This window comes from Medicago sativa, chromosome 7, assembly GCF_051527215.1.
Source record: "Medicago sativa cultivar Bolivia chromosome 7, Bolivia_mono, whole genome shotgun sequence".
Classification (NCBI taxonomy): domain Eukaryota; kingdom Viridiplantae; phylum Streptophyta; class Magnoliopsida; order Fabales; family Fabaceae; genus Medicago; species Medicago sativa.
Genome location: NC_140755.1, coordinates 46995621 through 47021976, shown reverse-complemented (window position 1 = coordinate 47021976; position 26356 = coordinate 46995621). Strand labels below are relative to the sequence as shown.

The following is a 26356-nucleotide window of genomic DNA, read 5'->3' as shown; positions in this document are numbered from 1 at the left end:
ATACTTCAAAAAAAAAAAAATCCCTTAAAATTAAAATTTAGAGTCCAAGCCATAATTACTAGGCATAATACAGAAATTCATAATACATAATAAAAGAAAAAAGTAAGAGAGTGAACAAGTATTCCATCTGTTGATAACAATATTCTCTAAACATTCAGCCAAAGAAAAACTCCAAACATGGCTAGCTTAAGGCTTCGTTGATTCCTTGGTCACCTTTTCCATCTTCACAACTTGAAGCCTTCAGCAATCCACCGATTGTACTAAACTCGGATTGTTCGATTTGTAGGTTACAACATTTGCTTTCTCGGTGTTTACCTCTAATACCGGATTTTCAAAAAGATAATCCGGTTTAAGAAATTTCTTCATTAATTTATAACATACCCTATACTCAACTTTTGAATCTACAGAATCTGGGAGATCTATTGTAACCACCAAGCCGTTGGAATTTGCTAGATCAAATAAAGAGGTCGAAAAATTCGGAAACCAATTAAATTTTATGTCACTCGAACACGCATCTGAATCAAAACTTACCAAGACAGAGTCTTCAAATTCAGGGTACTTAGAATCTCTCAAACTTATTGACACAGGGATTGTTGCACCATTTAACCTTGACGGGCAAGATATGGAAAATTGTACCAACCCAATATGTAAAAATTTATACTTGCTACGATATCTTCTAATGTCATCCCTAGTTAGCAAATATATATTTTTGGATTTCTTTAAAGAGCAACTTTGCACCACTGTTATAATTTTATAGGATTTTAGGAAGTTGAATCGAGAAAACACAGTTTTCTTATAAATGTGACCTATTGATATGTTTTCTATGCCATAATAGTTGTGATAATTGAAGTGAACTATGCTATATTCCTTTTTAGCTGCATCAGTTTTTGTCTCAGAATCATTAACAAGAACGGGTGTAGCCATTAGAAAGGATGATCCTGGTCTGCAAAACAAGTTTAAGTTAGAATCTAGATCATATAATACAAATTTGGCATGTCAGTGTAAAAATGAAGTAGCAAAGAAGTGGATATGGATCCCCTACCGTCGAGAAATCATTTCTTCATGCAGTCAACAAATCGATGGTTGTTAGATCAAGATTGGACAGTTAAGATTTCAAGCACATTATGTTGCGTTTTTCAAAATAAATATTCTCAAATGAGCATGTCAATTCAAGATATCTCGACTGCAAAGAATTTGTTTCCACAAATGAGCTTTATGTAAATACTTACATGGACGGCTGGAACCTGGAAGATACAGATGAAAACCTGGTTGCCAAAGGAAAGAGAGAATTGTGAAAATTTTGTTGGGGAATAAGGAACTAGTTATAAATTTGAAGCTCTACTTTAAAACTGAGAAGCAACTTATAAATGACACGGGCTTTACTTCATTTCGTAAATTGCATTGTACGTAAAATTAAAAACATTGATTCCAAAGCAAAGCAACAACTTCCTATATTTGGTTTGGGAAACCGCTCGTTCAAAATAGGTTAAATGGTTCAACCAAACGAACTCAACGTTGCTTTGTTTTTTCAATAACAATTTACTAGTAGTACTCCCTTTTGTCCTTTTATTATAAGCTCCCTTAACTAATTTCACGTATTTTTTTTAAAAAAACTTGATAATGTAGTTAATTTTTTTAAGTTTGCGTGGGAATTTTACTAAATTGTTCTTTGTTCATATGTTTATTTAATTTGACTTTTCATATTTCAATACAAGTTAATAGTATTAATGAGGAGTATGTTTAAAAAAAAAGAAATAATACACTTATTTATTTATATTCTAAGAGGGTTTATAATTAGAGTCAGAAGGAATGAAACCAAGAAACACAATTTTTTTGGGCAAATATGTTTTCCTCTCTCGGTCCTTAATTTATTCTCTAAATGTAAGTTTCCTTACAAAATAGGCTAAAATGCACTTGGACCGTCATAATATTCCTAAAGGCTTAGAAGCCCTCCAGAAAGGCTCTAAGCCCTCCAAGAGGTCTCTGGCGCCCTCCAGAAGGGTCCCTGAGCCCAGGCGTGCTCGCTCAGAGGCGCCGCCTCACTAAACTCCTAGAAGCTTCTAGAAACCGCCTGAAAGGTCCTAAAATACACAAATACCCCCGTTGCTTGGGAACCAAGCAACCAAAGCCCAAGCCCATAGCAGGCTATAAATACCACTCTTGAGAGCACTCTCAAGGCATCCAATAATCAGTCTAGAACCCCTAGCATACGATTCCTAACCCAAGAATCCTTACCGTACTTTTGCAAGTACAGCACTTTTGGCCCCCTATGTTTGGCTCCGTAGCAATTTTGGTCCCCTATTAAAAAAAATCACTTTCCAGCCCCCCTAACTTCACCCCCTTTTGCAACTCATAAGCCCCCTCTAATTTTGACCTGGTCAAAGGCCACTTAAAATAAATAAAAAAAAATTAGAAATAATTAATAGCCTTATGATTAAAAATTAGTGGTCAAGATTAAAAGAACTCACATGCTCCCTCTCTTACCTAATTTTCCCTCCTCCCCTCGTTACTACTTCGTTTTCTCTTTCTGAACAACACAAACCCATAAATGTAAAGCTCCATCAGTATCACCTTCATATCATCAACACAGACCCAGAAACTAGAAAACTCCATCACCTTCATATCCATCAACACAAACCTAAAAAACCTAGAACAAGGACAGGAACATCATCTTCCTAACTCATCACCCCCAACAAACTCAAATCCTTCAATTCTAAACACAAATTCATCAACTAATCAAACCCAAAAAACTCAAAGGTGCAAATAAATACTCACAGTGAGTGGCTTTTGGTAAATCGTAAAAAGAAGAAAACTCCACCAATTACAGTGAAGAAAAAATAGATGGGGCAGTTAATTAGAAACTCTAAAAACGTGGGTGCATTCAAGTCTGCAATTAAAGGAGGAATTAAGTCAAATAATAAAGGAAAGAATAGTATCACGTAAATCACAAACAACACAGGGATGATTATGTGAAAGGATAGGAGTCAAATAATAGTTCAGTAGCTTTTGAATATCAAAGACAATTGGTAGATTACAACACAATAAAACTTATATTGAGTCTTTTAATCTTGACCACTGATTAAATCCTAAGGCTATTAATTATTCCTATCATTTTTTCCATTTAAATTTAATTCAATAATAGCCTTTGACCGGGTCAAAATTAGAGGGGGCCTATAAGGTGCAGAAGGGGGTAAAGTTAGGGGGCTGGAAAATGATTTTTTTTTAATAGGGGGCCAAAATTGCTACGGAGTCAAACATAGGGGGCCAAAAGTGCATTTTAGCCTACAAAATACTAGTTACTTTCTCCATCTCTTTTTTATAAGAATTTCTAACAAAAAATCAGAGTATTTTAAATTAACCTTTTTAAAGAAATAGTGTCACCATCTTAGAGTATTTTAAATTAACCTTTTTAAAGAAATAGTGTCACCATCTTTGAAGTACAAACACCTCTAACAGTAAATGTGTCTCGGTGTTCGACATATATCGATGTCAGATACTATTGCAACACGTATCAAATAAATATCCCAAAAATACATTTTTTTTCCTTTACTTCGACACAATTCTCTTTACATTATAGTAGATGGATGAATGAAAGTATATGTACATAATTTTTTTTCCCTTTCACCTTCATTCAAATTGCTTAATTTAGATGTAAATGTATATTTTAATTCACAATTTATTTATTTTAGATAATGTTCATAAATTGATATTTATCAATGTCGTTGTCTTGTATTTTAAAAATTAGTGATGCCCACGTGTTTGTTTCTGTGTCATGTTGGGTATCCGTATCAAAGTCCTTACTTCATAGACCAACAGTGCATTATTTTTATCATATCATGAATCGTACTCATGGCAGAAACCTTATTTTCTCAATGATTGAACATGGTTGGCTCTTATACCACTGGTTGGGTCCGGTTCTTTATCAGGTTATCTTTATTTGATTGACACAATTGCTTCATTTGATGAAACACTGCAGTTAAGCACATTAAGTGTAAAAGTAAAATTAGCCAATGAGAATTATGTTACATTATGACACAAGAGATTGGGTCACATCTCCAAATGGAGAATATATAGACTTGTGTCAAATGAAATTCTAGAACAATTGGATTTTCCAGATATTGATATTTATATCAACTTTATAAAGGAGAAACAAACCAATACAATACAATACAAGGAGATTTAAGGCCAACAAGACTTCAGTCGTCTTAAAAGTTAAACATACTAATATTTGTGGGTCATTCCCTGCGGTTTCTTGGAATGGTCAACAATATTTTATAACGTTCATAGTCGATTTTTTTGGTAGATATGGCTACATTTATCTCATTTATGAAAGGGAAAAGTCTTTCGACATGTTCAAAATATTTTAAGATCGAAGTTGAGAATCCACTCAACTAAAAACAAAAAAAAAGCTTCAAACCAAACCTTGGTGGTGAATATCATGCTAGATATAACGGTTCAGATGAACATTGTCTAAGACGAGTTGCTAAATTCCTACAGGAATGCGATATCGTCTCGTAACACACTATGTCAAGTTTTATTACTATGAATAGTGTTTCTAAAAGGCAAAACAGAACGCTTAAAGTTATGGTAAGAAGTATGATTTCTCATTCTAACTTACCAGAATCACTCTGAGGAAGGAGAAGCAATTAAAATTGCAGCATATATCCTTAATAGGGTTCCAACAAATTAAACTACACAAACTCCTTACGAACTTTGAATAGGCAAAATGTCTATTTTAAAGCATTTGCATGTTTGGGGTTGTCCAACTGAAGCAAGGCCTTATAGGCCAAGTGAAAAGAAGCTGGACTCAAGGACCGTGAGTTGTTGTTTTGTTGGATATTCTAAAAAAAATGAACTAGGGGTATAAATTTTATGATCCCATAAAAAAAGTCAATTTTCAAATTAGGAGATGCCCGATTTTTTGAGGATGTCGAGTTTGCAAGGGGAGATATGGTTAAGGACTTTGATATTGAAGAGGAATATCTTGATATTTCCACAGGTGTCATTGACATTGCTCAAGATCATTTTCTTGACTTTGTCTAAGACACAATAAATCAAAACAATGTTGAAATCCCCATGCAAGAAATTGTTCCAAAAGAACAAACTCTTACATCTCAAAAAAAAAAAAAAACATGTCATTAAGGAAATCCACAATTGAAAAGAGAAGTAAAATACAATATGAATATATTGTGTTTATCCAGGAACATGAGGTTGCCATTGGAATGGTGGATGATGATTCGATCAATTTCCGTCAAGCCATGGAAAGTTAGAATTCTTGAAGGTGGATTGATGCCATGAATTATAATTACTATATTAAATCCATAAAGGACAACGACATTTATGATATTGTCCTATTGCCACAAGGTCCGAAAATTATTGGTTTCAAATAGATATTTAAGACCAATAATGATTCCAATGGCGATGTGGAGAGATACAAAGCTTGTCTTGTCATATAAATGGTTTATACAAAAGAAAGGCATTGATTTTAAAGAGACTTTCTCTCAAGTTTATTTGAAAGACTCTTTTAGGACTAAAATGACATTGGCGGCATATTTTAATCTTGAGTTATATCAAATGGATGTAAAGACTTTGTTTCTAAATGGCAACATTGACGAGACACTTTATGGTGCAACTAGAAAACTTTGTTTCAAAAGATTCAAAAGATATGGTTAGCAAACTTAAGAAATCCATGTATGGGCTCAAGCATGAATCTCGACAATGGTATTTCAAATTTCATCAAGTGATCATCTCGTTTGGTTTTGAGGTGAATTTGGTTGATGATTGGATATATCATAAGTTCTGTGGGAGTAAGTATATATTTTTATATGTTAATGATATTTTGCTTGCTAATAACAATATAGACTTGTTGCATGAAACCATGAGATTTCAAGCAAGAATTTTGAGATGAAAGATCTTGGTCATGTATCTTTGGTATTGGGCATTCAGATATACCGAGATCGTTCTCGGGGTATTCTTGGATTATCCCAAAAGAGCTATATTAAAAAAGTTCTAAAAAGATATGGCATGCAAGATAGTAAACCAAAAGATACCCCTGATGGCTAAGGGAGACAAGTTTAGTCTCAATAAGTGCCCTAAAACGATTTTGAAGAAAAGAAAATGCAGAAGATTCTCTATGCATCAGTAGTAAGGAGTCTAATGTATGTTCATGTCTGTACGCGTCTAGATATTGCGTACATTACAAGGATGTTGGACAGGTATTTAAGTAACTCATGTTTAGAGCATTAGAAAGCAGCCAAAATGGTCATACGGTACTTAAAGAGAACAAAAGACTACATGCTCACATGTTGGAGGTCAGATCAGTTTTGAGATCATTATGTATACTGACTCCGACTGTGTTGGATGCAAAGATTTATTTTATGAGACATCCAACCATAGTACTTAACTGAGACATTTTGTCACGAGGCTGCACATATAGTGAATATGGAATTTAAAGACCACTAAAGTTATTTTGTGACAATTTATCAACAGTTCTATTTTGTAATAACAACAGGAACCTGACGAAGTACAAACACAAAAAGATCAAGTTCTTGGTTATTAAAGAAAGATTTCTGAGTGAATAGTTGTCTATTGAGCATATCAGGACAAACTCCATGGTTGCGGATCCGCTTATGAAAAAGTTGTCACCCAAAAGGTTTCATGAGCATATTGCTTGTATGGGTGTTATGGCATTAAGTGATATTCAGTTTGTGTGGGAGTTTGTTATTTTAAATGCTTTTATGATATAGACATATTTCAGTTTAGGTAAGGTTTAAGGATATTTTCTGCAGAAATAAAGTTTTGGTAGTTTACACTCTGATTTTGGTTAAGGTTTGATCTCATTAAGGATTAAGGAAGACCAATTGGAATTAGGCATGTTCAGATCACATAACATGAAAATTCCATGCTACATATCCACATCATGATCCATGTCATTCTTTTGTGTTAGCATATGTGACCATTGATGGGTTTAGTTACGATAGTTGTAACGAAAACTGCTTTGATCCTATGTTGGCATTATTGATGGACCAGATTGGTTATAGATACATTCAGTAACGACAGTCATTTGAGCTCATAAGGATAATTTTTGCAATGCATAATTATAAGCTTGCACATATAGTCCAAGTGGGAGATTGTTGGATCATTAATCCAACATTGGACTTATATGTGAATAATTATGTATTGTGGACTGTCATTTAAGTTAGGCCCAATTAAAGTGATCTAATAAGGTTTGGCTAAAGTGGGCTTATGAGTATCTAATAGGGTGTGGGCCTTTAATGTGTAGAGACTAATGGGTAATTCTATTTTTATGATGGGCTAAAATAGAAATACCAATAGTTAACCCTAGTTTGGGTGCTATAAATAAAGAGGTCATGGTCCCCAGGTCACACACACCAAGCCGCCGTTCTTTGCTGACATCCCATCATCACAAGGAGATCAAGAGAATAACAAAGGGTTCTCTCAGTGAGAGTGTGTGTTGATCTGGAAGGCCATTACCACATCAACAATCTCCGAATATGAATTCAGGTACGCTTCCGCATATTGATTTGTTATTTCTGATGATTAACATGATTGACTCTAGGGTTTAAAATTAAGTTTTGGTTTCTACAGGTTCAACCATAGCAAATTGCACCAACCCAATATGAAGATATTGATACTTGCTTCGGTAAGTTCTAATTTTGTCTCTTGATAGCAAATATATATCTTTGCATTCAGGTAGAGAAAGATTTTTTTCCACTGTCATAATTTTATAACCTTTTCTAAAGTTGAATCGAGAAAGCAATGTTTGCTTATAAATGTTACCGGTTGGTATTTTTCTTATGCTACTAAGGTCGTTGTTGTTGTACTGGAAATGAACAATGCTATATTTCTCCTCACTCGCTGCATCATTTGTGGTGTTAGGGTTAATAAGAGAAAAAGAAGCCATTATCACCAATGAAATCTGCTAAATGAGTTGTAATAAGTTAATGCTGTCAAGAGTTGTATAAATATATAGACAAATTTTTCATGTGAAAGCAAAATTAAGTTTAAATAAGGATCTTTGTTTGTAAATGCTTACTTGAAAGGCTGGAAGGTTTTTCTTCTTGCAGTTGATATAATAGAACCAAAGCTTTTTCAGAGAACGTGTATAGTTATGAAATTAAACAAAGAGAAAATGAAATGTGAAAATATAAGTAGATATGTCATAATTGAGGAGTAAGAAAGGCAAGCTATAGATTCGATTCTCTGCTTACTAGCTTTCAAATGAGTCTGACCAGTCTTTCATTCATTTCGTACTTTTTATAAAGAAAGAAAATGTTTAAAATAAGGAAAAATCTTCCTTGCACACAAACACAACACGTCATTCTTGGACACAACAAGTAAAAAGTTGACACATGTCAAAATCTTTTAAAACCAGTTCTTACAAAAACCAGCTTAAAAAGTCTAAAATAAAATATTGGAATATAAGTCCAAAAGGAAAATTGGTTTTACCACCATTTGTTTTATGTCCAAATTATCAGGATATCGCACTGGTAAAAGCACAAATTAAATGGCATGAAAAAACAGCAAGATACTATCTAAAAGAAAATTTTGATTATTTTCTTTTTAAACAAAATATAGAATTAGCTGATTCTTTAAGAGAAAAACTTAAAAAATTAGCAAGATAATGGAAGGTCTTATAAATCCATTTGGAAAAATAATACCTCAACCATTCATATTAGAACCTAATTATAATAATATAATTAGAATGAGAAACCAAATTAATTGGTTAAGAGAAACAGCATATTGGTTTCTAATAATTGAAAACGATTATTCTACATACTGGGAGTATGAAAATTTTGCAAATCTTTTAAGCCTTAGAGTACAAAAGTTTATACATGGCTAGTAAAGGTGTAAGTGAAAAAATACAAGATATTTTTGAAAACCTAACAGTACTTAAGGAACAGTTAGATAAAATAGTAGAATTTCTACTAAAAGAGTTTGAAGAAAAACTCAATGGGAAATTATCTAACTTAGAAGAAAACCAAAAATTGTTAGATGAAAAACTTTGTGTAAAAATAGATGATTTAATCGATCTATTAAAACTCTTACCTATAAGAGATCAATGTCTAACCCTAGAAGAATTACAAACTTTTGTCAAAAAAGAAGGGGGAGATATGGTAGAAATTTCAGAAAATCTTGAAAAATCAGAAAAAGAAATTAACTTTTTCGCGCCATTGCCCTAAAAATGGACGAAACAAAAGAAGAAATAGCAAACCAGCTAAATGAATTACAAACATTAATGGCTTCTTTAGACATTAATAGAAAAAATCAAATAACTGAAGAATCTGATGAAGAAAACAAATTCGTCTACGACTTTGGATCAGAAAGTTCTTTCAGTATGGAAGAAGAACCACAAGTAGGACTTGTAAAAATTAATGAACAACCAGAATCATCAGAACAAGGACGTAAAAGAGGACGTCGAGATGGTGAAGAAGAATTTATCGACCAACAAATTATTCAAAACAAAATGGATGATAGAAAATTTAAACAAATACCATCTAAATATATACCTACTATAAATCGTCACAAAGAAGATAATGTTTTAAACATTGATTGCAGTGAGGATACTAAAAAAGAACTAAGAAGTTGGTATCATGATCACATGGTAACAATCCAATTAGACCCTACACTTGGGAAACTAAGTCCAAAAAGTATTTTCAACTATTTAAAAACAAAAACCATAGGAAATGCTTGGAGTTTCATGTCTGAAAAATCAGACTCAGAACTTCCATCAACAACTGAAGAAGTTATAAATCATGTTTATTCAATCTTGAAAAAAGAATTTGTAGGTTTTGATGCGCCAGAAGCAGAATCAGACCTAGAAAATACAAACATTCATAGAATCTTTAATTTAAGAATCTGTGATATGTGTTATGTTGAACCATTTATATGTGAGTTTAGCAAATATTATTATGCAATATCTCCACAAAAGAGATTACAATATAATCTTTTAGGATTATTCTACAATAAACTTCCATCATCCGTAGGAACAATAATGGAAAAAGTAATCCAAGAACACCTAGAAGTAATCGTAGGATTAGACGATACTCTAGGAACAAGGATAACTGCATTAAGGAAATGGATATCCGAAAAATGCATGGAAAAAACTGCTAAAAGAGAAGCAAAAATAAACGTTTGATGTGATAGAATTCAAAACAAAGTAGGAAACTACGGTTGTAATAAACTTAGAAGAAAGAAAAAGAAAAAAGTTTTTAGGAAAATAGATCGTTCTGAATATAAAAGAAAAAAGAAATTTCCTAAAAAATTCAATAAACAAAAATATTTTAGGAGAAATAAAAAATATCCTAAAAAGAATTCATGTCCTAAAGGAAAGAAAACATGCGATTTCGCCTTGGGGAAATCTTTTCGACTCCGTTTTCGATCCAATACTCTCCAAACCTGACCCTAATCATTACCCTATGATTACCCTATCATTAGAACACTAATTATTCATCAACCTACTGTATGCAAATTCAAAGGGTTCTCAAATCTATTAACAACCTATTACAATTCTTAAACCCTAATTCTTAAACTCGCCGACATCTCATCCAATTCCATGGTTCTAACCTCAAAACTACATCCAATAATCATCCTATGGATTATCTAAGGTCTGTACACAGTTTCTACATCAATCTAACAACTTTTCATCGATTAATCCTCAATTCTTCACTTAAAACCCTAATTCCTCAATCCTCACAAACTCTTCCTACAACTCGTTAAATCTAATCATTATAATCATACACATAATAGTATTGAATGCTAGTCTCACCCTTACCTTAACAATCGATGCAACCTCTTCTCTCTTCTCTTTGTCTTCTCTTCTCTTCTCTCTTTGTTCTCCTCTTTTCCAAAAAGCGGTTTAATGTAAAAACTCTTTCTAACCTAAGCTTCCTTATTTATAATACTAAATACTCTTTCTAAATCTGTTTAGGCCCAATAACTCTTTCTTCTTTCTATTCTAACCCCCAAATCTACTTACTCTAATAATTCTCATATTCTAATAAATAATAGAATAAAGCCACTTAATAAAATACCAACTCCTCACATATTTGAAACAAATCACATAAATAGACTCTAACTTAATAAAAATAATTAAATATCAAAGTGGACGTTACAGTCTCCTGAGTGATAGAACATTGATAATGTAGTTGATTAGACATTTAAAATTCTTTTGCTGAAACTGGAATTATCTGTTCATTCTCTTTGTCCTTGAAGTCCTTTGTTTGTTTCTACATGTAGTCAAAAGAAGACAAATTGTATTATCAGAGTCTTGATAGAAACAGCTACAGAAGAAGACACTGACTTGGCTTCTGGGTCCCTCTGAGTCTTTTGTTCTTCAGAGTCTGATGCAAATCTTCAGCTTTTGAGTGACATCTTTTCTTCTGATTCAAGGTGTTGAATTATGGTTGACCTTTCTTCATATCTTCTACCAAAGTCTTTTAGCTTCACATGTGTTTCTGATGCTCTTATACATGTTCAAACCTTGTTAAATTTTAATCTATGGTCATGCACACATGAATATATATTAGCATAGCCAATTGTTCTCCAATACTTTGTTATCATCAAAACTTTAGAAGAATTGTACAAACCAATTTTTTTCCAACACTCACCAAAAACAAAACTCCAACAAACGCCTAAAAAACAAAAGAGCATCGGGCAGAGGGTCGGTGTAAGATGTAAGATTATTAAGTATAACTCATATATAGACACCGAAGAGAGATATGGGAGGATCATATATAGACATTCTCAAATAAGATGTTTGGTCCAACTTGGAGGGCGGGGGGTAATCTCTCTTGTGATTGAGCCTACCACAATCCCACTCTCTCAAACGATGTGGGACTTTTTATCAATACCCATTCAAACACAGCACAATTGGGCTTGGTGCATGGATATAAATTGTGGGTGGCTCGATTGAGGAAACCTGATAACCGGGGGCTCAACGGATCTTGGAGGACTTTGATACAATCTTAAAAATTATGGTTTGGCCTAACACAACCACAGAAAGCCGATTTCAGTGGGCCTGTTACAGTTTGTTAATGTGGTTTTGCTGAGTAATCATGTGTTTAGTTGTCTGAGATCAATGGGCTGAAGACTTATGCAAGTTCTTGCTCATAAGATTATTTGCCCAACTGGTATTTGATGAGACTTCTAGAACATATCAGTTTTTTTGTTTGTAATTTTGTCGGTTTTGTTGTTGATTAGTACGTATCAGTTCTTTTTCTTTATGACATGGCTCAAAACCACTATCAATGGACTTCTTCCCTTGATCACTTGAATGATAAGGTGGACACACTTTTTCAAAAATTTGATAAGTTAACTTTTAGTGTTGTCACACCTGCCCCTGTTTTACCACCTTGTAAAGTTTATGGAATGTTTGGTCATACTGGTGTTGAATGCCGACTAGGTAGTGTTGTTGGAAGTCCTAAGCAAGTAAACTATGCTCAATATAATCAGGGGTTTAGGAACAATCAAAATTTTTATAATAAAACTCCTCAAAATCCTTTTGGACAACAAACAACACCACCCGGTTTTGCAACCAACCAAAGAGTCCCTCAAAAATCCAGCTTGGAACTTTTGCTAGAAAATTTTGTAATGGGTCAATCCAAGCAACTCCAAGAACTTAAAAATCAAACTAGATTTTTTAATGACTCTCTTGTCAAGCTTACATCAAAAGTGGACTCCATTGCTACTCACAACAAAATGTTAGAGGCTCAAATCTCTCAAGTAGCCCAACAAGTAGCCTCTTCCTCACAAACCTATGGAGTCGTCCAGGTCAGCCTGAAACCAATCCCAAAGGCCAAATGAATGCTATTACACTTAGAAATTGTAGGCAACTAGAGGACCCCATAGGGAAAACCAAGACAAGTGAGGTAGAAAAGGAGAGTAATGATCCACAAAGTGAGTAACCCAAGGTAGAGAGTGAAAAACCAATTGTTCCACCACCATATATCAATAGTAATATATATTAAATCAACTATCATAATCACGGTGTTGTTTATACAAAACAAATAAGATGAATCATTCACTTATGGGAATGACGTTCAATTTATGATGTGACCTTTCACTATTTTAATCAATAACCACTCTTTTCTCATTTATAAATTTAACTCATATTTCAAAAATATTTTTGAAGATGTTTTCTCAATTTTGCTACTTCATGAGCATATTTGAGTGGTAATTAACATATTGTCTTTTATTTTATTTTTTCTTTTTCATATCAATGCTAAGATCAAATGGATCTTATAAATTTCTATCATGATCTAAATGTGTAGTTCTTCAGGAATGCAACATCTAACCTTCATGATATTTTTTTCTTCAGGTTAACAAATAGATCTTGTAAATTGTGATCATGTTCAACTCAAAAACAAATATTCATAGATGTATAGGTGTAGTTCTTCAAGAACCTAAAACCAAATCTTAAAGAAAATTTCATAAACCATATCTTCATAAACTATGATTAAGAAAATTTCATTCTTTGAACAATCTTAAAATGATGCTTTACTATTAAATTTGTAGTTCTTCAACAACTTAATTGGTTTAAAACTAAAACAGTTATTCCCATAAGTTTGGCTATTATCATGTAACTTTCATTAAAATATTTTAAACTATTCAAAACTAAAACAATAATTCCAATAAGTTTGCCTATTAATATTGAGATATCGTATTATTGGATTTGAAAGTGTTTTCAAAAGGAATCTTTACCATCCTTCAAAAAAAGGAATCTTTACCAAATCAACAATAAACAGATTGATATCGGTTCTGTAACTTTCAAAACAAATAACCTCTCAATATTTCTTTTTTATTTTTATTTTTTTTTTTGGTTGTTACCTCTCTATATTTCTAATTCAACAGAGACTAGAATTTAACCATAATTTCAATAAATTCAAAAATATATTTTTCTCAAAGATCAAAATAATATCTACACAGAGTAAAACAATTCTCACCAAAATTGAATTCCCAATTTCCAAGCTTAAATTTATGTCGAACATCTTGCAAGTTGCTAAAAATTTCGAATTAAATTTGACAAATGCATAGATATTGAATTCTTCCGGGATTCAGAGAATAAATATTGAATTTTATTCTTCACGTTCTTGTAATTATACAAGAGATCTAATCCACTATTTGTGTGATCATTCAAGATGCAATACTATTGAATTTGTCAGGAACTATACAACAACACTAAATAATAAAATCAAATCTTTTTGCAAATGTTTAGGGATGTATCAATATTGAATTCTTGGATGAATTTATTGAGAATAAATTTTGGAATTTAGGCAATCCTGCCGGGATGCATCACCGTTGAATTCACCAGGAATTTATTTGGGAAAAATCTAGTTTTTAAGTAACCGTTCATGGATACAATACCGTTGAATTCTTCGGGAATTCATTAGCAAAATTTATTTGTGCAATTCTTTAGGGATTCATTAATATTGAAAATTGAGTTTCATTTTTTTTTTTTAAGCAATCCTCCATGGATGTATATTTATTAAATATTTGAGTTCTGCAAGAACTGTATACTAAGTTTGATAAATCATTTGTGCAATCCTTCAGAGATGTATCACTGTTGAATTCATTAAAAAAATTGATTTTTAAGTAATCCTTGAGGGATGCACTAGTACTAAATTCTTCAGGAATTCATTAAGAAAATTTTGTATGTGCAATCCTTCATGGATACATTAGTACTACTGTTGAATTCTTCCGGAATTCATTAAGAAAATTTTATATGTGCAATCCTTCAAGAATGCATTAGTATTAAATTCTTCAAGAATTCATTAGAGTTAAATTTTATATGTGCAATCCTTCTGGAATGCATTAGTATTGAATTCTTCAAGAATTCATTAGAATTTCTTTTTTTTTTTAAGCAGTCCTTCAAGGATGCATGAATGTTGAATTAAAATAAATAAACACTATAATTTGTATAACAACAATTGTGCGTATCTATAAGGTATTGAGTTCATTTGATGGAATTATAACAGTAGCACATAGATATCATGATTATACTTGTCGAATACCAAAAGAAAACCAAATAGCTAATTTTTAGTGATCCTATTCCTATGCAATCACATATATACACAACTCCGGTATATCCAAGGAAAATACTATGAATTAGTGAAATATATTATATTAATACCTTTTCAGGGATTAAAGCGTGCTGATAACGTGTTATGAAAATAAATAAATAGAGATAGTAATAGAGAGAAGGAGAAGAAGAGAGAATATGGAGAAGTATCTTATTCATTGGTGATCTAATAATGTTACAAATGAAACTCTAGTTACAGGGAAATAGAGTAGTTTATGGACTAAGCCCAATAGTCTAGTAGTATGGTTCATTAACCTATTTGCTATATGGACATCCACTTATAATATTCATAACACATTTGTATATTTTTCCATTGTAACTCATTACAATTCTTTTAAGGTTCGCTCTTTTCTTTAATATCATGAATCTTAACAAAAAAAACTTTGGTTTTGTTTATAAATTATTATGAATGAATGGGATATTTGAAAGAAAATGTTTTAATAAGCACACAATTAAATTATAATTGGTTTTAATACGTGTTTCATCCCTGCAATTTGGGATCATTTAAAAAATGGTCCTTGTATTCGTTAATCCTGACAATTTGCCCTCCCAAAAAATTAATCACTTAAAAATTGGTCCATCAGCCCAGTTAATCAGTGCCACATCACTGATTAGCTGATGTAACTTCCAAAAAGACCAAAATACCTCTGGCTTCATCTTCTTCCTTTTCCCTCTTAGTTTCCTTGCAGATTCAACTGCAACTCCCAGCAACACAAACACGAACAGTGGAAGGAGGTTTTTTCTCTGCTGCATATCGTCCACTTCAACAACCATTTTCATCTTCAATTTTCTAGATTTTTGTTCCTGCATTCATAAACAAACCAATTTTATGTATTCACAAACTGGTTCATTTTCCTTCAGAAACAGAACCTTCCGATTCAACAAGAACAGGAAGAAGCGCAGCTACGCCGGAAACACAGCACCGGAACATGTCGTGGATAACGTGCTGAAATCGATCCATGTTAACTCAAATCCAACATCAACAAAAACAACAAGAAGATAACGTGCAAATTATGAATGAAGAAATTCAACTAAAAAGGGAATGGGAAAACTCCACAATCACCTGATTAAAAAAAAAACTCCACAATCACCATTCATCTTCTCAAATTCGCATTCATCTTCTCAAATCCACATTCATCTTCTCAAATCCACTTTTTCGTATTCTCCTTCAAATCATTCTTCCGCTAATTGCGCTCTCTTCGTCCTCTCCGAATTCGCCAACCGTTTTCGTCATTCAGCGTGGTTCAATTCGATTTTTTTTCATGTTTTTTAATTTTAATTTCTTTGATCTGGCTTATTTGATCCAATGGTCCTTCAAATAATTTAAAGTTTTCATTTTGGTCCCACATTTAATAAAACGTACGTTCTGGTCCCTCATATTTTCATCTGTTTGCCAAATAAATCCCGACGGTTAACTTTAACCCAAATGATGTCTATGGTGGACCAACCTTAAGAGTGATCCACCATAGATCCTATTAATATTTTTAATTTAAACCGTTTGATCTTTTTTATTAATAGATAATCGTTAGATCATGTATGTCTATTGTATCTTCCCGTGAGTCAACAACACTTAACTTTTTTCCCATTTCTTCATCTTCATCCCTCTCATCTTCATCATCTTCTTCATACAAGCTCATCAATCTTCAAACTCAACCCAAAAAATCCAACAAATCATTAGAAAACAAAATTAAAAAAGATCCTCTTAGTTGACGAGGGGAATAAGAACCAACCATCAATAGTAATTAACTATTAACATGAAAATTGATGTAAAGTCCTCTTAGTTGAAAATCATTTGAAGCCAATTATTGGACATTGACATATCGGCCCCCAAACATCACAATTCATGAAGTTAAAGAAAAAGAAACTGTATAGATAAAGTAATAACAACAAACATTACAGATGAATGATCTTGGTGCTTCAAGCCAAACATGGATGCAAAATGGATACTTAGTTGAAGTGGAATGGAATAGAATCTATCAACAATAATTGACCACTATCAAGACAATAATTATGAACTTGATTCAGTAATGGAATATGACATGACATACTCAGTTTGAGAGTTGATAGTAATCAGTAATGCCTTGCTTAAACCAATTAGAACATGTATTATGGGGCTCATAATCATTCAATTTTAAACAACTGTTCTTCCACCACCATCAACCCATAAACAACTGTTCAATCTTAAATAAAGAAAACCAATTCAGAAACTCACTAAAAAAAGTGACAGAAGAAAGACAGAAGAAAACAACAGAGAGTGTGTGAGAATGGGAACTCGTCGTCGAAGGAGAACCGAAGAAGAATCAGCTTCTTCTGACGGTGAAGATGGCAGCGCAGCCACCACCGAAACCAAAACGGCGAAAACTGACGGTGACGAAGGTGTTGTCGTTTCGGGTTCATCATCACATTACAAACAGATTAGGGAACAAAGGATGAAAGAGAACGCTAAGAGAATGCATAAGCTTGGATTGTTAAAGCTTTCCGGTAACCTCAAGAAAACACCAACACAGCGTCATTCCTCCTTTGGTTTTCCCCTTCCACCGTATTTTCTCTCTTTCATAGAGGATTCGATTAAAAATGATGAAGAAGGAACTTGAAAAAAAGAAGAGGGATTCAATTTCGATTTTGATTTTGCAGAAGAGGATTCGAGTTTGATTTTGAAAAAACACCACCATTAAAAATGATGAAGAAGTGGATTCGATTTTGGAGATGGAGAGAAGAGGGAACTTGAAGGAGAGGATGAATGGAGGAAGAGGAACCCTAATTTCTGGGTTCTGGATTGCAAAGAAGAAGAAGAAGATGGAAGTTCAGTTTTGGATATGAAGAAGAAAAGGGGGAAATTGGTAATTACCCACGTGTTTGGTCTCATTAAGGGCAAAACAGTCCATTCACATGTGAAAATCTAACGGTTCCTTTTAAGATAAATAGATCGAATGGTTAAAATTAACAAAATCAATAAGGTCTACGATGGACCACTTTTAAGGTTGGTCCACCATGGATATTTAGAGTTAAGTTAACGGTCGGGATTTATTTGGCAAACAGAGGAAAATATGAGGGACTAAAACGTACGTTTTATTAATTGTGGGACCAAAATGAAAACATGAAATTAAATAAGGGATCAAACAATCTAATAAGCCTATCTGTTTTGTAGAGGATATTGTTGATGTTATAGTCAATTGCAGTTCATTGATTCATTGAAAGTTTTGTCTTAATTTTGATTCATTGAAAGTGTTATGAATGGAAGGGAATGAGAGAAGAAACCAGGAATGTGTTTCTAAAGGTTTTTGATTTTGAACCTGATTCTGTTGAAGCTAAAAATCGTGTTATTGAATTTGGTGGTGGTGAAAAGAGGGAGGTTGAAGATAAAGTGAAAAGGGCATGGTGTGGATGATGTTTGCTAGTGATGATGACAATAACAATAACAATATCGAAGGGCATGGTGTGGATGATGTTTGCTGGTGATCATGACAATAACAATAACAATATCGAACAAGGCAAAGAACACGAGAAAGAAGAGGGAGAAAGAAGATGAAATCAATGACATTTTCGTCCTTTCATGTTTGTTTGTGAAATCAGATGTTAATCAGTGACGTGGCAGTGATTAACTGGGATGAGTGACGAATTTTAAATGATTAAACTTTGCAAGGGTAATTTGCCAGGATTAACGATTACAAGGACCAATTTTTAAATAATCCCTAATTGCAGGGACGAAACACATATTAAAGCCATTATAATATTATCATAAACTATATGTTACAAGAATGAGCCCGAACAAGAATGAATTATTCGGAAAAATCTAAGTTTGATTTTTAGTAGAATAATTCTTGATCAAATTTTACTTATTTTCGGATAAACTTCAAATTACCACATCCATTTTTCATGGAGAAAAGAACCAAGGGTTAAAAAGAAAAGTAATGCTCTATACAAACGTTTAGTATTGAAAACCAGTGAGTTTACAAGCACGAATTAACATGATTAACACGATGAGTCAAGCCAACACAAAGCATACGAAAGTAGTACATCAACATAACACTAGAGAGCATTAGTACATTACAAGATCAATTACAAACCAGAATTTATCAATTCCAAAGCCATAATTACTGGACATAATACAAAACACCAGAATTTATCAATTCCAAAGCCATAATTACTGGACATAATACAAAACATACACCACAAAAACAAAAACAAAAAAGACATAATATCTGAAGAACTAAAAAATTAAAAAAGACCCAACAACCAGAAGATCTAAGAAAGAGAATGAAGCATTTGGCTTGTGGCTTTGATCAGCAATGAGTAGAAGCTTTCAGCAACGGTAACTGATGGAAGCCATTCATTTTACACCTATAGCTCTGATAATTAGATTTGAGGAACAACAAAGTTTGTGATCTCAGTGTTCACCTCTACCATAGGATTTTTAAAGAGATAATCCGGTTTAAGAGAAGTCTTCATTAATTTGTAACACATCCTATACCTAACTTTGAATTTGAAAACACGTAATTTATTATTAATGCACACTTCTCTTTGAGTTTTTGGGGGTTCTATAGTAACCACCAAACCATTGTAATTTGCTAGATCAGACAAAGAGGTTGAAAAATTTGGAAACCAATTAAACTTTACTGCCCCCTTAACCATTTGCGATTCAAAACTTACCAAGATAGAGTCTTGAAGACTTTGGTACTTTGAGTCTCTCAATCTAACTGAGACAGAAGATGAAGCTGGTCTATAATAATCATGATGATCATGATCCATCATGGAAAATTGTACCAATCCAATATGTAAAAACTTATATTTGCTATGATAACTTCTAATGTCATCTCTAGATAACAAATATATGTCTTTGCTTTCGTTTTTCAAAGAAAGATTTTTCTCCACTGTTATAATTTTATAATCTTTTCTGAAGCTGAATGGAGAAAGTAGTGTTTGCTTATAAAAGTTACCGATAGGTATTTTTTTTATGCTACGGTCGTTGGTCTTATACTGGAAGTGAACGATGCTATATTCCTCTTCAGTTTTGGTCTCCGGATCAATAAGAGACAAAGCTGCCATTATCACCAATGAGATCTGCAAAAATTAATTTTATACTATCAAGAATATATATAGACACACACAAAAATTTGTAATGTGAATGCAGACATTAAGTTAAGATAAGGAGCTCTAGGTAAATCATAAATGCTTACTTGGAGTTGGAAGGCAGGAAGGATTTTCTTCTTGGTTCTTGCTGGAGATAGAGATCTAAGCTTTTTTTTATGAGAGAGTATGTAAAATAGTTGGGAAACAAAGAGAAAATGAAATGTGAAAATCTACAAATGTCACAATAGATTCGATACCCTTAGACCATGTACAATGGTTAACCCCTTTCAACACCCTTCAACACCCACTTTTTCAATTTTTAACACTCCACATCATCTTCTCTCTCTTAATTCAACACTCATTCAATTTTTTTCTCTCCAATGGTTTTTTCATCAACACTCTACCCCACCACCCTTTATTTCTTATTCTTATTTAATTTTATATTTTTGTTTCTATAATTACATAAAATTAGGTGTGTTTTGAGGTATGTTTTGAGGACTTTGGTTGAAAAATTGATTTGGATTTGGATAATTGTTGGGATTTTCGTAGTTAAATGGGTAATTAGAATAATTTTGGGTGTTGAAATGGTTATTATTGGGATCCATTTCACTAAAAAGAAGATTAAAACTTCACTTAGTTTGCTAATAGAAAGATATAATAAGAAGATAGTGAAAAACTTGAATTTTTTTTTCTGTGTCCAAATCAAATGAACCAAGTCTCTATTGATAGAGGAAAAAAAATCATGAATTTTGATATATATATATATATATATATATATATATATATATATATTTTAAATTATTTTACAACAAAATAATTGAGGTTTAATTTTTAAAAAAATTAAAAACCGGGCAACCAATAACTTGCCAACACGCGTCCCCCTTCATTCTAGATTTTCTTCTTCTCTCTCCGTCCACTGCTATTCACGCGCGCTGTCGGCGAGTGTAGTACACGCGCCAGAATCAGTCGAATGGAATTGCGCCGCGTGGCATCTAGTCTGCTTTCAATTGTGTTGAACCGATTCATCTTCTCTATCATCCAGGTCAGTTTTCAACAGCCATTAAACAAACCATTGGAATGGAATTTTCTGTTGAAAGCAACATTAAACAGGCCATTGTAAATGACTCTGACTGGTCTTTCATCCATTTGTTACTTATTTATTTTATTTTAGTACAACATAATTTATTTGTCGTCTTATTATCAATTTCACATTTGGTGGAAAAATATTTTTAAAATAAATATTATTATTATTATTACTTTTCAATGTAGTATTGGATTATTATTTTTTGGCAAAAATATATTAGCCGTTCTTAAATTTAATTTTAGATAACGATTTTGTCTATTACGTTTTTTCACATCTTTTTGATCAATTTGCATATGGATTTTCAACTATCATCAAACTTAAAATTCATATAAAAGCATTGTGAAGAACCCTATATTTGAAGATTAGGAGTTGATATAAAAATAAGACTGTGTATTTGAATCTTAAAAATTCATATGTATATTGATTGAAAGGACGAAAATGATATAAAAAAATAGATAAAGAACGATATTAATACTTGAAATTAAGTTAAGGGACGACAAGTGGCATTTTACGTTGTTTTTATTATAAGGAACTGAAATAGCACAAGGGTTAAATAACAAAACGAGAGTTACAAGATCTCCTTGTATTACATTAAAACTGACACTAACACGTCAATATCAGTGGTCATTCAAGAAAATGAAATAATTGAATTCAATCATATCCCTTATTTTGTAAGTTTATTGGGTTATGCCAAAACCCTAGCGATTTCCCTCCTAATCCTCTCTTTGAACTTGAATCTCAATGATCATTAATTGTAGTTCATTATCCTAAAACCTTAAGTGCATTTAATGACATGATCATTTTCGCATGTAAACACCTTCTCATCTACCTCAAAACCCCGCAAATGACATAACTCAACACAAGGTAGTTTGGTAGCCATATTCAGTTAACATTTGTTCATTTTCAAGGTGAAGAAGTTAACTTACTCATTTTCCCATAAATCTTATTCATTTTCCATGGGAAAAAACAACTGATGTTAATGTCTTATCTTCCAACTTTCTTCTTCAACTCTCTCTCCCTCCCTCCCTCCCTCTATCTCTCTCACACTTAGCTCTGACGTGTTTTTATTTTCTTTAAGATTGTTGACGAGTCTCTCAAAAGTGGAGCAGACAATGTTGTTTTGAATTACACAGTAAGCCACAACCTGTGATGGGTCTTGCTTGCCGTTGAGAAGGTTTCATCAGACAGATTGTACGTCCGGAAGACTCATTCTGTTGTGCACGTAGCTCTAACTTTCTCTAGAAATCTAGGTGAAATTTCAATCAAAATTCGGTGAAATTGGAAGTATCAGGGTGTGAGGATTAGAGTAGAAGTGTGGAATTGAACGTGTTGCTTCAATTTTAGGTACTCCCTCTCTCATTGTTCTTCTAGTTATATCTATCAATTTATTAAGTTTTACAAATCTCTACTCTCACTTTATCTTTTTGAAACATTTTATCTTTCTCTCAATTGAATCTTGACTTCCTCTTCTATTAGGTTATATTTTTTCTTACTTAGCCGTTCTATCAAATTGGATTCTAATATATGAGTTTTGTTTATAGGCCAAAAGATAGGTGATACATCAGAGTGGGTATAAAAGACATCCTCATCCGATGCTGCTTACTTATAATATGTGTTGGAACACTAGTTAAAGTCTAGTGAAAAAATTGGAAAGAAAGAAAACACTATGAGAAACTAGTGTGTGGGTATGTGACTTAAAAATGTCCCACATTGGAGAGTCACCCCAACTAGTAAGTGTTTATATAAGGGTGGGGTGACCTCCAAGGGTGTGCCCTTGGGGTACCCATTTTTGTGAACGGGTGAACGCTTACAAAATACATATATCACACGCGCGACGCCGCCGTCCGACCGGCCGGGCTTGGGTCGTGGGTTGGAAAATTGATATATATTTTTTTTGTCACTTGAAAATGTTAAATTAATTAATTAATTTTTCATTATACGAAAGCGTTCGCGTAACAATTTGATGTGTTACATTTCGACCCGATCAAAACCAGTATCCAGAAACTTCCGGATATTTCCAATTAAGAAAACGCGTTTGCTTTGCTTAAGGATTAAGCAAACTTAATCCCCAAGTCACGTGTAAAACGCGTTTGCTTAAGGATTAAGCAAACTTAATCCCCAAGTAATTCTCGCGAACTCTGCCTATAAAAGGAGAGCTCCCCCCACTCATTCTTCACACCAAAATCTCACAGTTGATGCTTCCTGTGCGATTTTCTCTCTTCTCCCTTCGATTTTAAATCGTTCTTCTTCTTCTACTCCTTTCTGTCCCATCGGTTTCGAATAGAGCGGTTACGTACCGTATCGAGTGGCTTCGATCAAACGATTGAACCATACTTTGAGGTGTAATTCTCGAGCGACTATATGCTGTGCAGTATATACTCGTAACAGTGATCTGGGCTGTTTTATCCTGGAGACGGCGTGGTTGTTAGTCTACCTTGCACAAACTAGGGTAGTGCCGCGAAACGTCTTAAAGAAAGCGACCTGGTCGTGACTCACCCAGTAATTTCGTTCGGTATAATTTTTAAATCGAAAAAACAACAATTTTAAGACGTTTCGGAAACCATGAATACCAACAACGAAATTACTGTATCTGGAACAGCTATCGATTTCAACAAACCGTTTAAGTTTCACGGTAGTAACTTCAAGCGTTGGCAAACAAAGATGATGTTTTTTCTAAATACTAAAAAGGTTGCCCACGTCTTGAAGAATGACGTACCTGTGATACCATCAATGTCGGTTCCTATGGAAACGACTAGTAACGGTAAGACAGCAGTGGCTACAGATGCTTCTGTATCTGCGACAAATGCTGAGTTGGAAAGGCTTACGGCCGAACATGCTGAAAAGGTGAAACAGACTGAAAAGGATATACTCCTCTGGCAAGATGATGATTGCATGTGCAAGAATTATATTTTGAACTGTCTTGCGGATCATCTATATGATCTGCATCTTATTCATAAGACAGCTAAGGATGTTTGGGATTCTCTTCAGAATAAGTATAACACTGAAGAGGCTGGATCAAAGAAATTTGCTGTGAGCCGGTACCTAAACTATAAGATGAACGACGAGAAATCTGTCGAAATACAATCTCAGGAGCTTCAGAATATAGCTCATGAGATTTTTGTTGAAGGGATTCAATTACCTGAGCAGTTTCAGATTGCTGTGATAATTGATAAACTGCCTCCTGCTTGGAAGGACTTCAAGAATGCCCTTAGGCATAAGACTAAGGAGTTGTCTCTTGAAAGTCTGTTTACTCGAGTTCGTATTGAAGAAAAGGCAAGAAAACAAAAACTGAATGAAGAGGTGTTTGCTGTCTCGAACAACAACACTAGAAAGAAATCTGTGGGTGCTGTTCTGAAGCCTACTGGCAAACAATTTAAGAATCAGAACCGCCCTGCAAATAAGAATTCCAATCGGAATAAGAATGGGAACCCACCAAAGGTCCCAAGAGCTCAACCATCAAAGAATGACCCTTCTCAACCGGTTAATTGCTACAATTGCGGACAACCAGGTCATATGACACGAAAGTGTAGAAACCCATCCAATAGACCGGCTCAAGCTCAGACTCACTTTACAACAAATGAGGAGCAGCCGTATACTGCAATGACACTGAAGTCAACATGGTGGGTGGATCTGATGATTGGTGGATCAACATGGTGTGTGAATCTGATGGTTGGTTCTTATTTGGCATGCACGACTCTGTCACGTTAATAAACGAATCATTTCTAATATGAGCAATATCGGTTTAATTCCTAAGTTATCTTTGAATGAATGTTAGTTTTTCTTTGAATGAATTTGAAAAATGTCAGTTTTGTAGTCAAGCAAAACTAACAAAAGGATTTCATAAATTTGTAATAAGAGAAACCGAACCATTTGAATTAGTACATTCTAATATATGTGAACTTGATGGTAATCTGACTAAAAACGGGCAAAGATACTTTATAACTTTTATTTATGATTGCTCTGATTACACTTTTGTGTATTTAATGAAAAACAAAAGTGATGCGCTTGATATGTTTAAATTTTTGTAAAAGAAATTGAAAATCAATTCAATAATAGAATCAAGCGCTATCGTAGTGACAGAGGCACCAAATATTTATCACACACATCCAATGAGTATTATAAAGAGCACGGAATCATTCATGAAACAACTGCACCTTACTCTCCTGAGATGAACGGTAAAGCGGAAAAGAAAAAAATAGAACCTTTACCGAATTAGTAGTTGCTATCATGCTTAATTCTGGTGCAGCGCCTCATTGGTGGGAAGAAATTTTACTGACTGTTAGCTGCGTGCTAAATAGAGTACCTAAAACTAAGAACAAAATTTCTCCTTATGAAATTTTGAAGAAAAGACAACCAAATTTGTCTTACATTCGAACATGGGGCTGTCTAGCCTATGTAAGGATTCCTAATCCCAAGAGAGTAAAACTAGCCAGTAGAGCCTATGAATGTGTATTCATTGGGTATGCCTTAAACAGTAAAGCATATAGGTTTTATGACCTAAAGGCTAAAGTGATCATAGAATCAAATGACGCCGATTTCTATGAAACGAAATTTCCCTTTCTATCAAGAGATAGTGGGGGCAATAGTGGGGGCATAAATATGAACTATACACCTGATCACAATCCAGTGATTAGGGATAGTGATAAGAGCATCATAACTGATGTAACAGAACTTCGAAGAAGTAAGAGAGCAAGAACTGCTAAAGAGTATGGACCTAAATATGTGGTCTATACATTAGAAGAGGATCCATCAAATCTCAAAGAAGCTTTGTCTTCCTTGGATGCAGACTTATGGCAAGAAGCCATAAATGATGAAATGGATTCTCTACTGTCTAATGAAACATGGCACTTGGCTGAACTGCCTCCAGGCTGCAAACCAATAGGTTGTAAATGGATTTTGAAAAAGAAACTGAAACCTGATGGAACTGTTGAAAAATACAAGGCACGCCTTGTAGCCAAAGGTTTCAGACAAAGAGAAAATATAGATTCTTTCGATACCTACTCACCAGTTACTCGAATCACATCCATAAGGGTACTAATTTCCTTGGCTGCTGTTTATAATTTGATAGTACACCAAATGGATGTGAAAACTGCTTTTTTGAA

At 33.5% G+C, this 26356-nt stretch overlaps 3 protein-coding genes across 3 annotated transcripts; 1 reads left to right on the top strand and 2 right to left on the bottom strand.

Annotated features, from left to right (window-relative positions):
* Positions 1 to 20: 20 nt before the first annotated feature.
* On the bottom strand, positions 21 to 924 carry LOC146906255 (uncharacterized). Its single transcript, XM_085729712.1, has one exon. The coding sequence runs from the start codon at positions 922 to 924 to the stop codon at positions 241 to 243; it is 684 nt and encodes a 227-aa protein (XP_085585838.1). The 3' UTR covers positions 21 to 240.
* Positions 925 to 19103: 18179 nt separating this feature from the next.
* LOC146906254 (uncharacterized) lies at positions 19104 to 20412 on the bottom strand. Its single transcript, XM_085724233.1, has 2 exons — positions 20278 to 20412; positions 19104 to 20161 (listed from the first exon to the last, which is right to left on the bottom strand). Exon 2 carries the CDS (start codon positions 20144 to 20146, stop codon positions 19457 to 19459), a length of 690 nt encoding a protein of 229 aa, XP_085580359.1. The 5' UTR covers positions 20147 to 20161; positions 20278 to 20412; the 3' UTR covers positions 19104 to 19456.
* Positions 20413 to 23816: 3404 nt separating this feature from the next.
* LOC146906253 (uncharacterized) lies at positions 23817 to 24962 on the top strand. Its single transcript, XM_085728777.1, has one exon. It carries the CDS (start codon positions 23817 to 23819, stop codon positions 24960 to 24962), a length of 1146 nt encoding a protein of 381 aa, XP_085584903.1.
* Positions 24963 to 26356: the final 1394 nt, after the last annotated feature.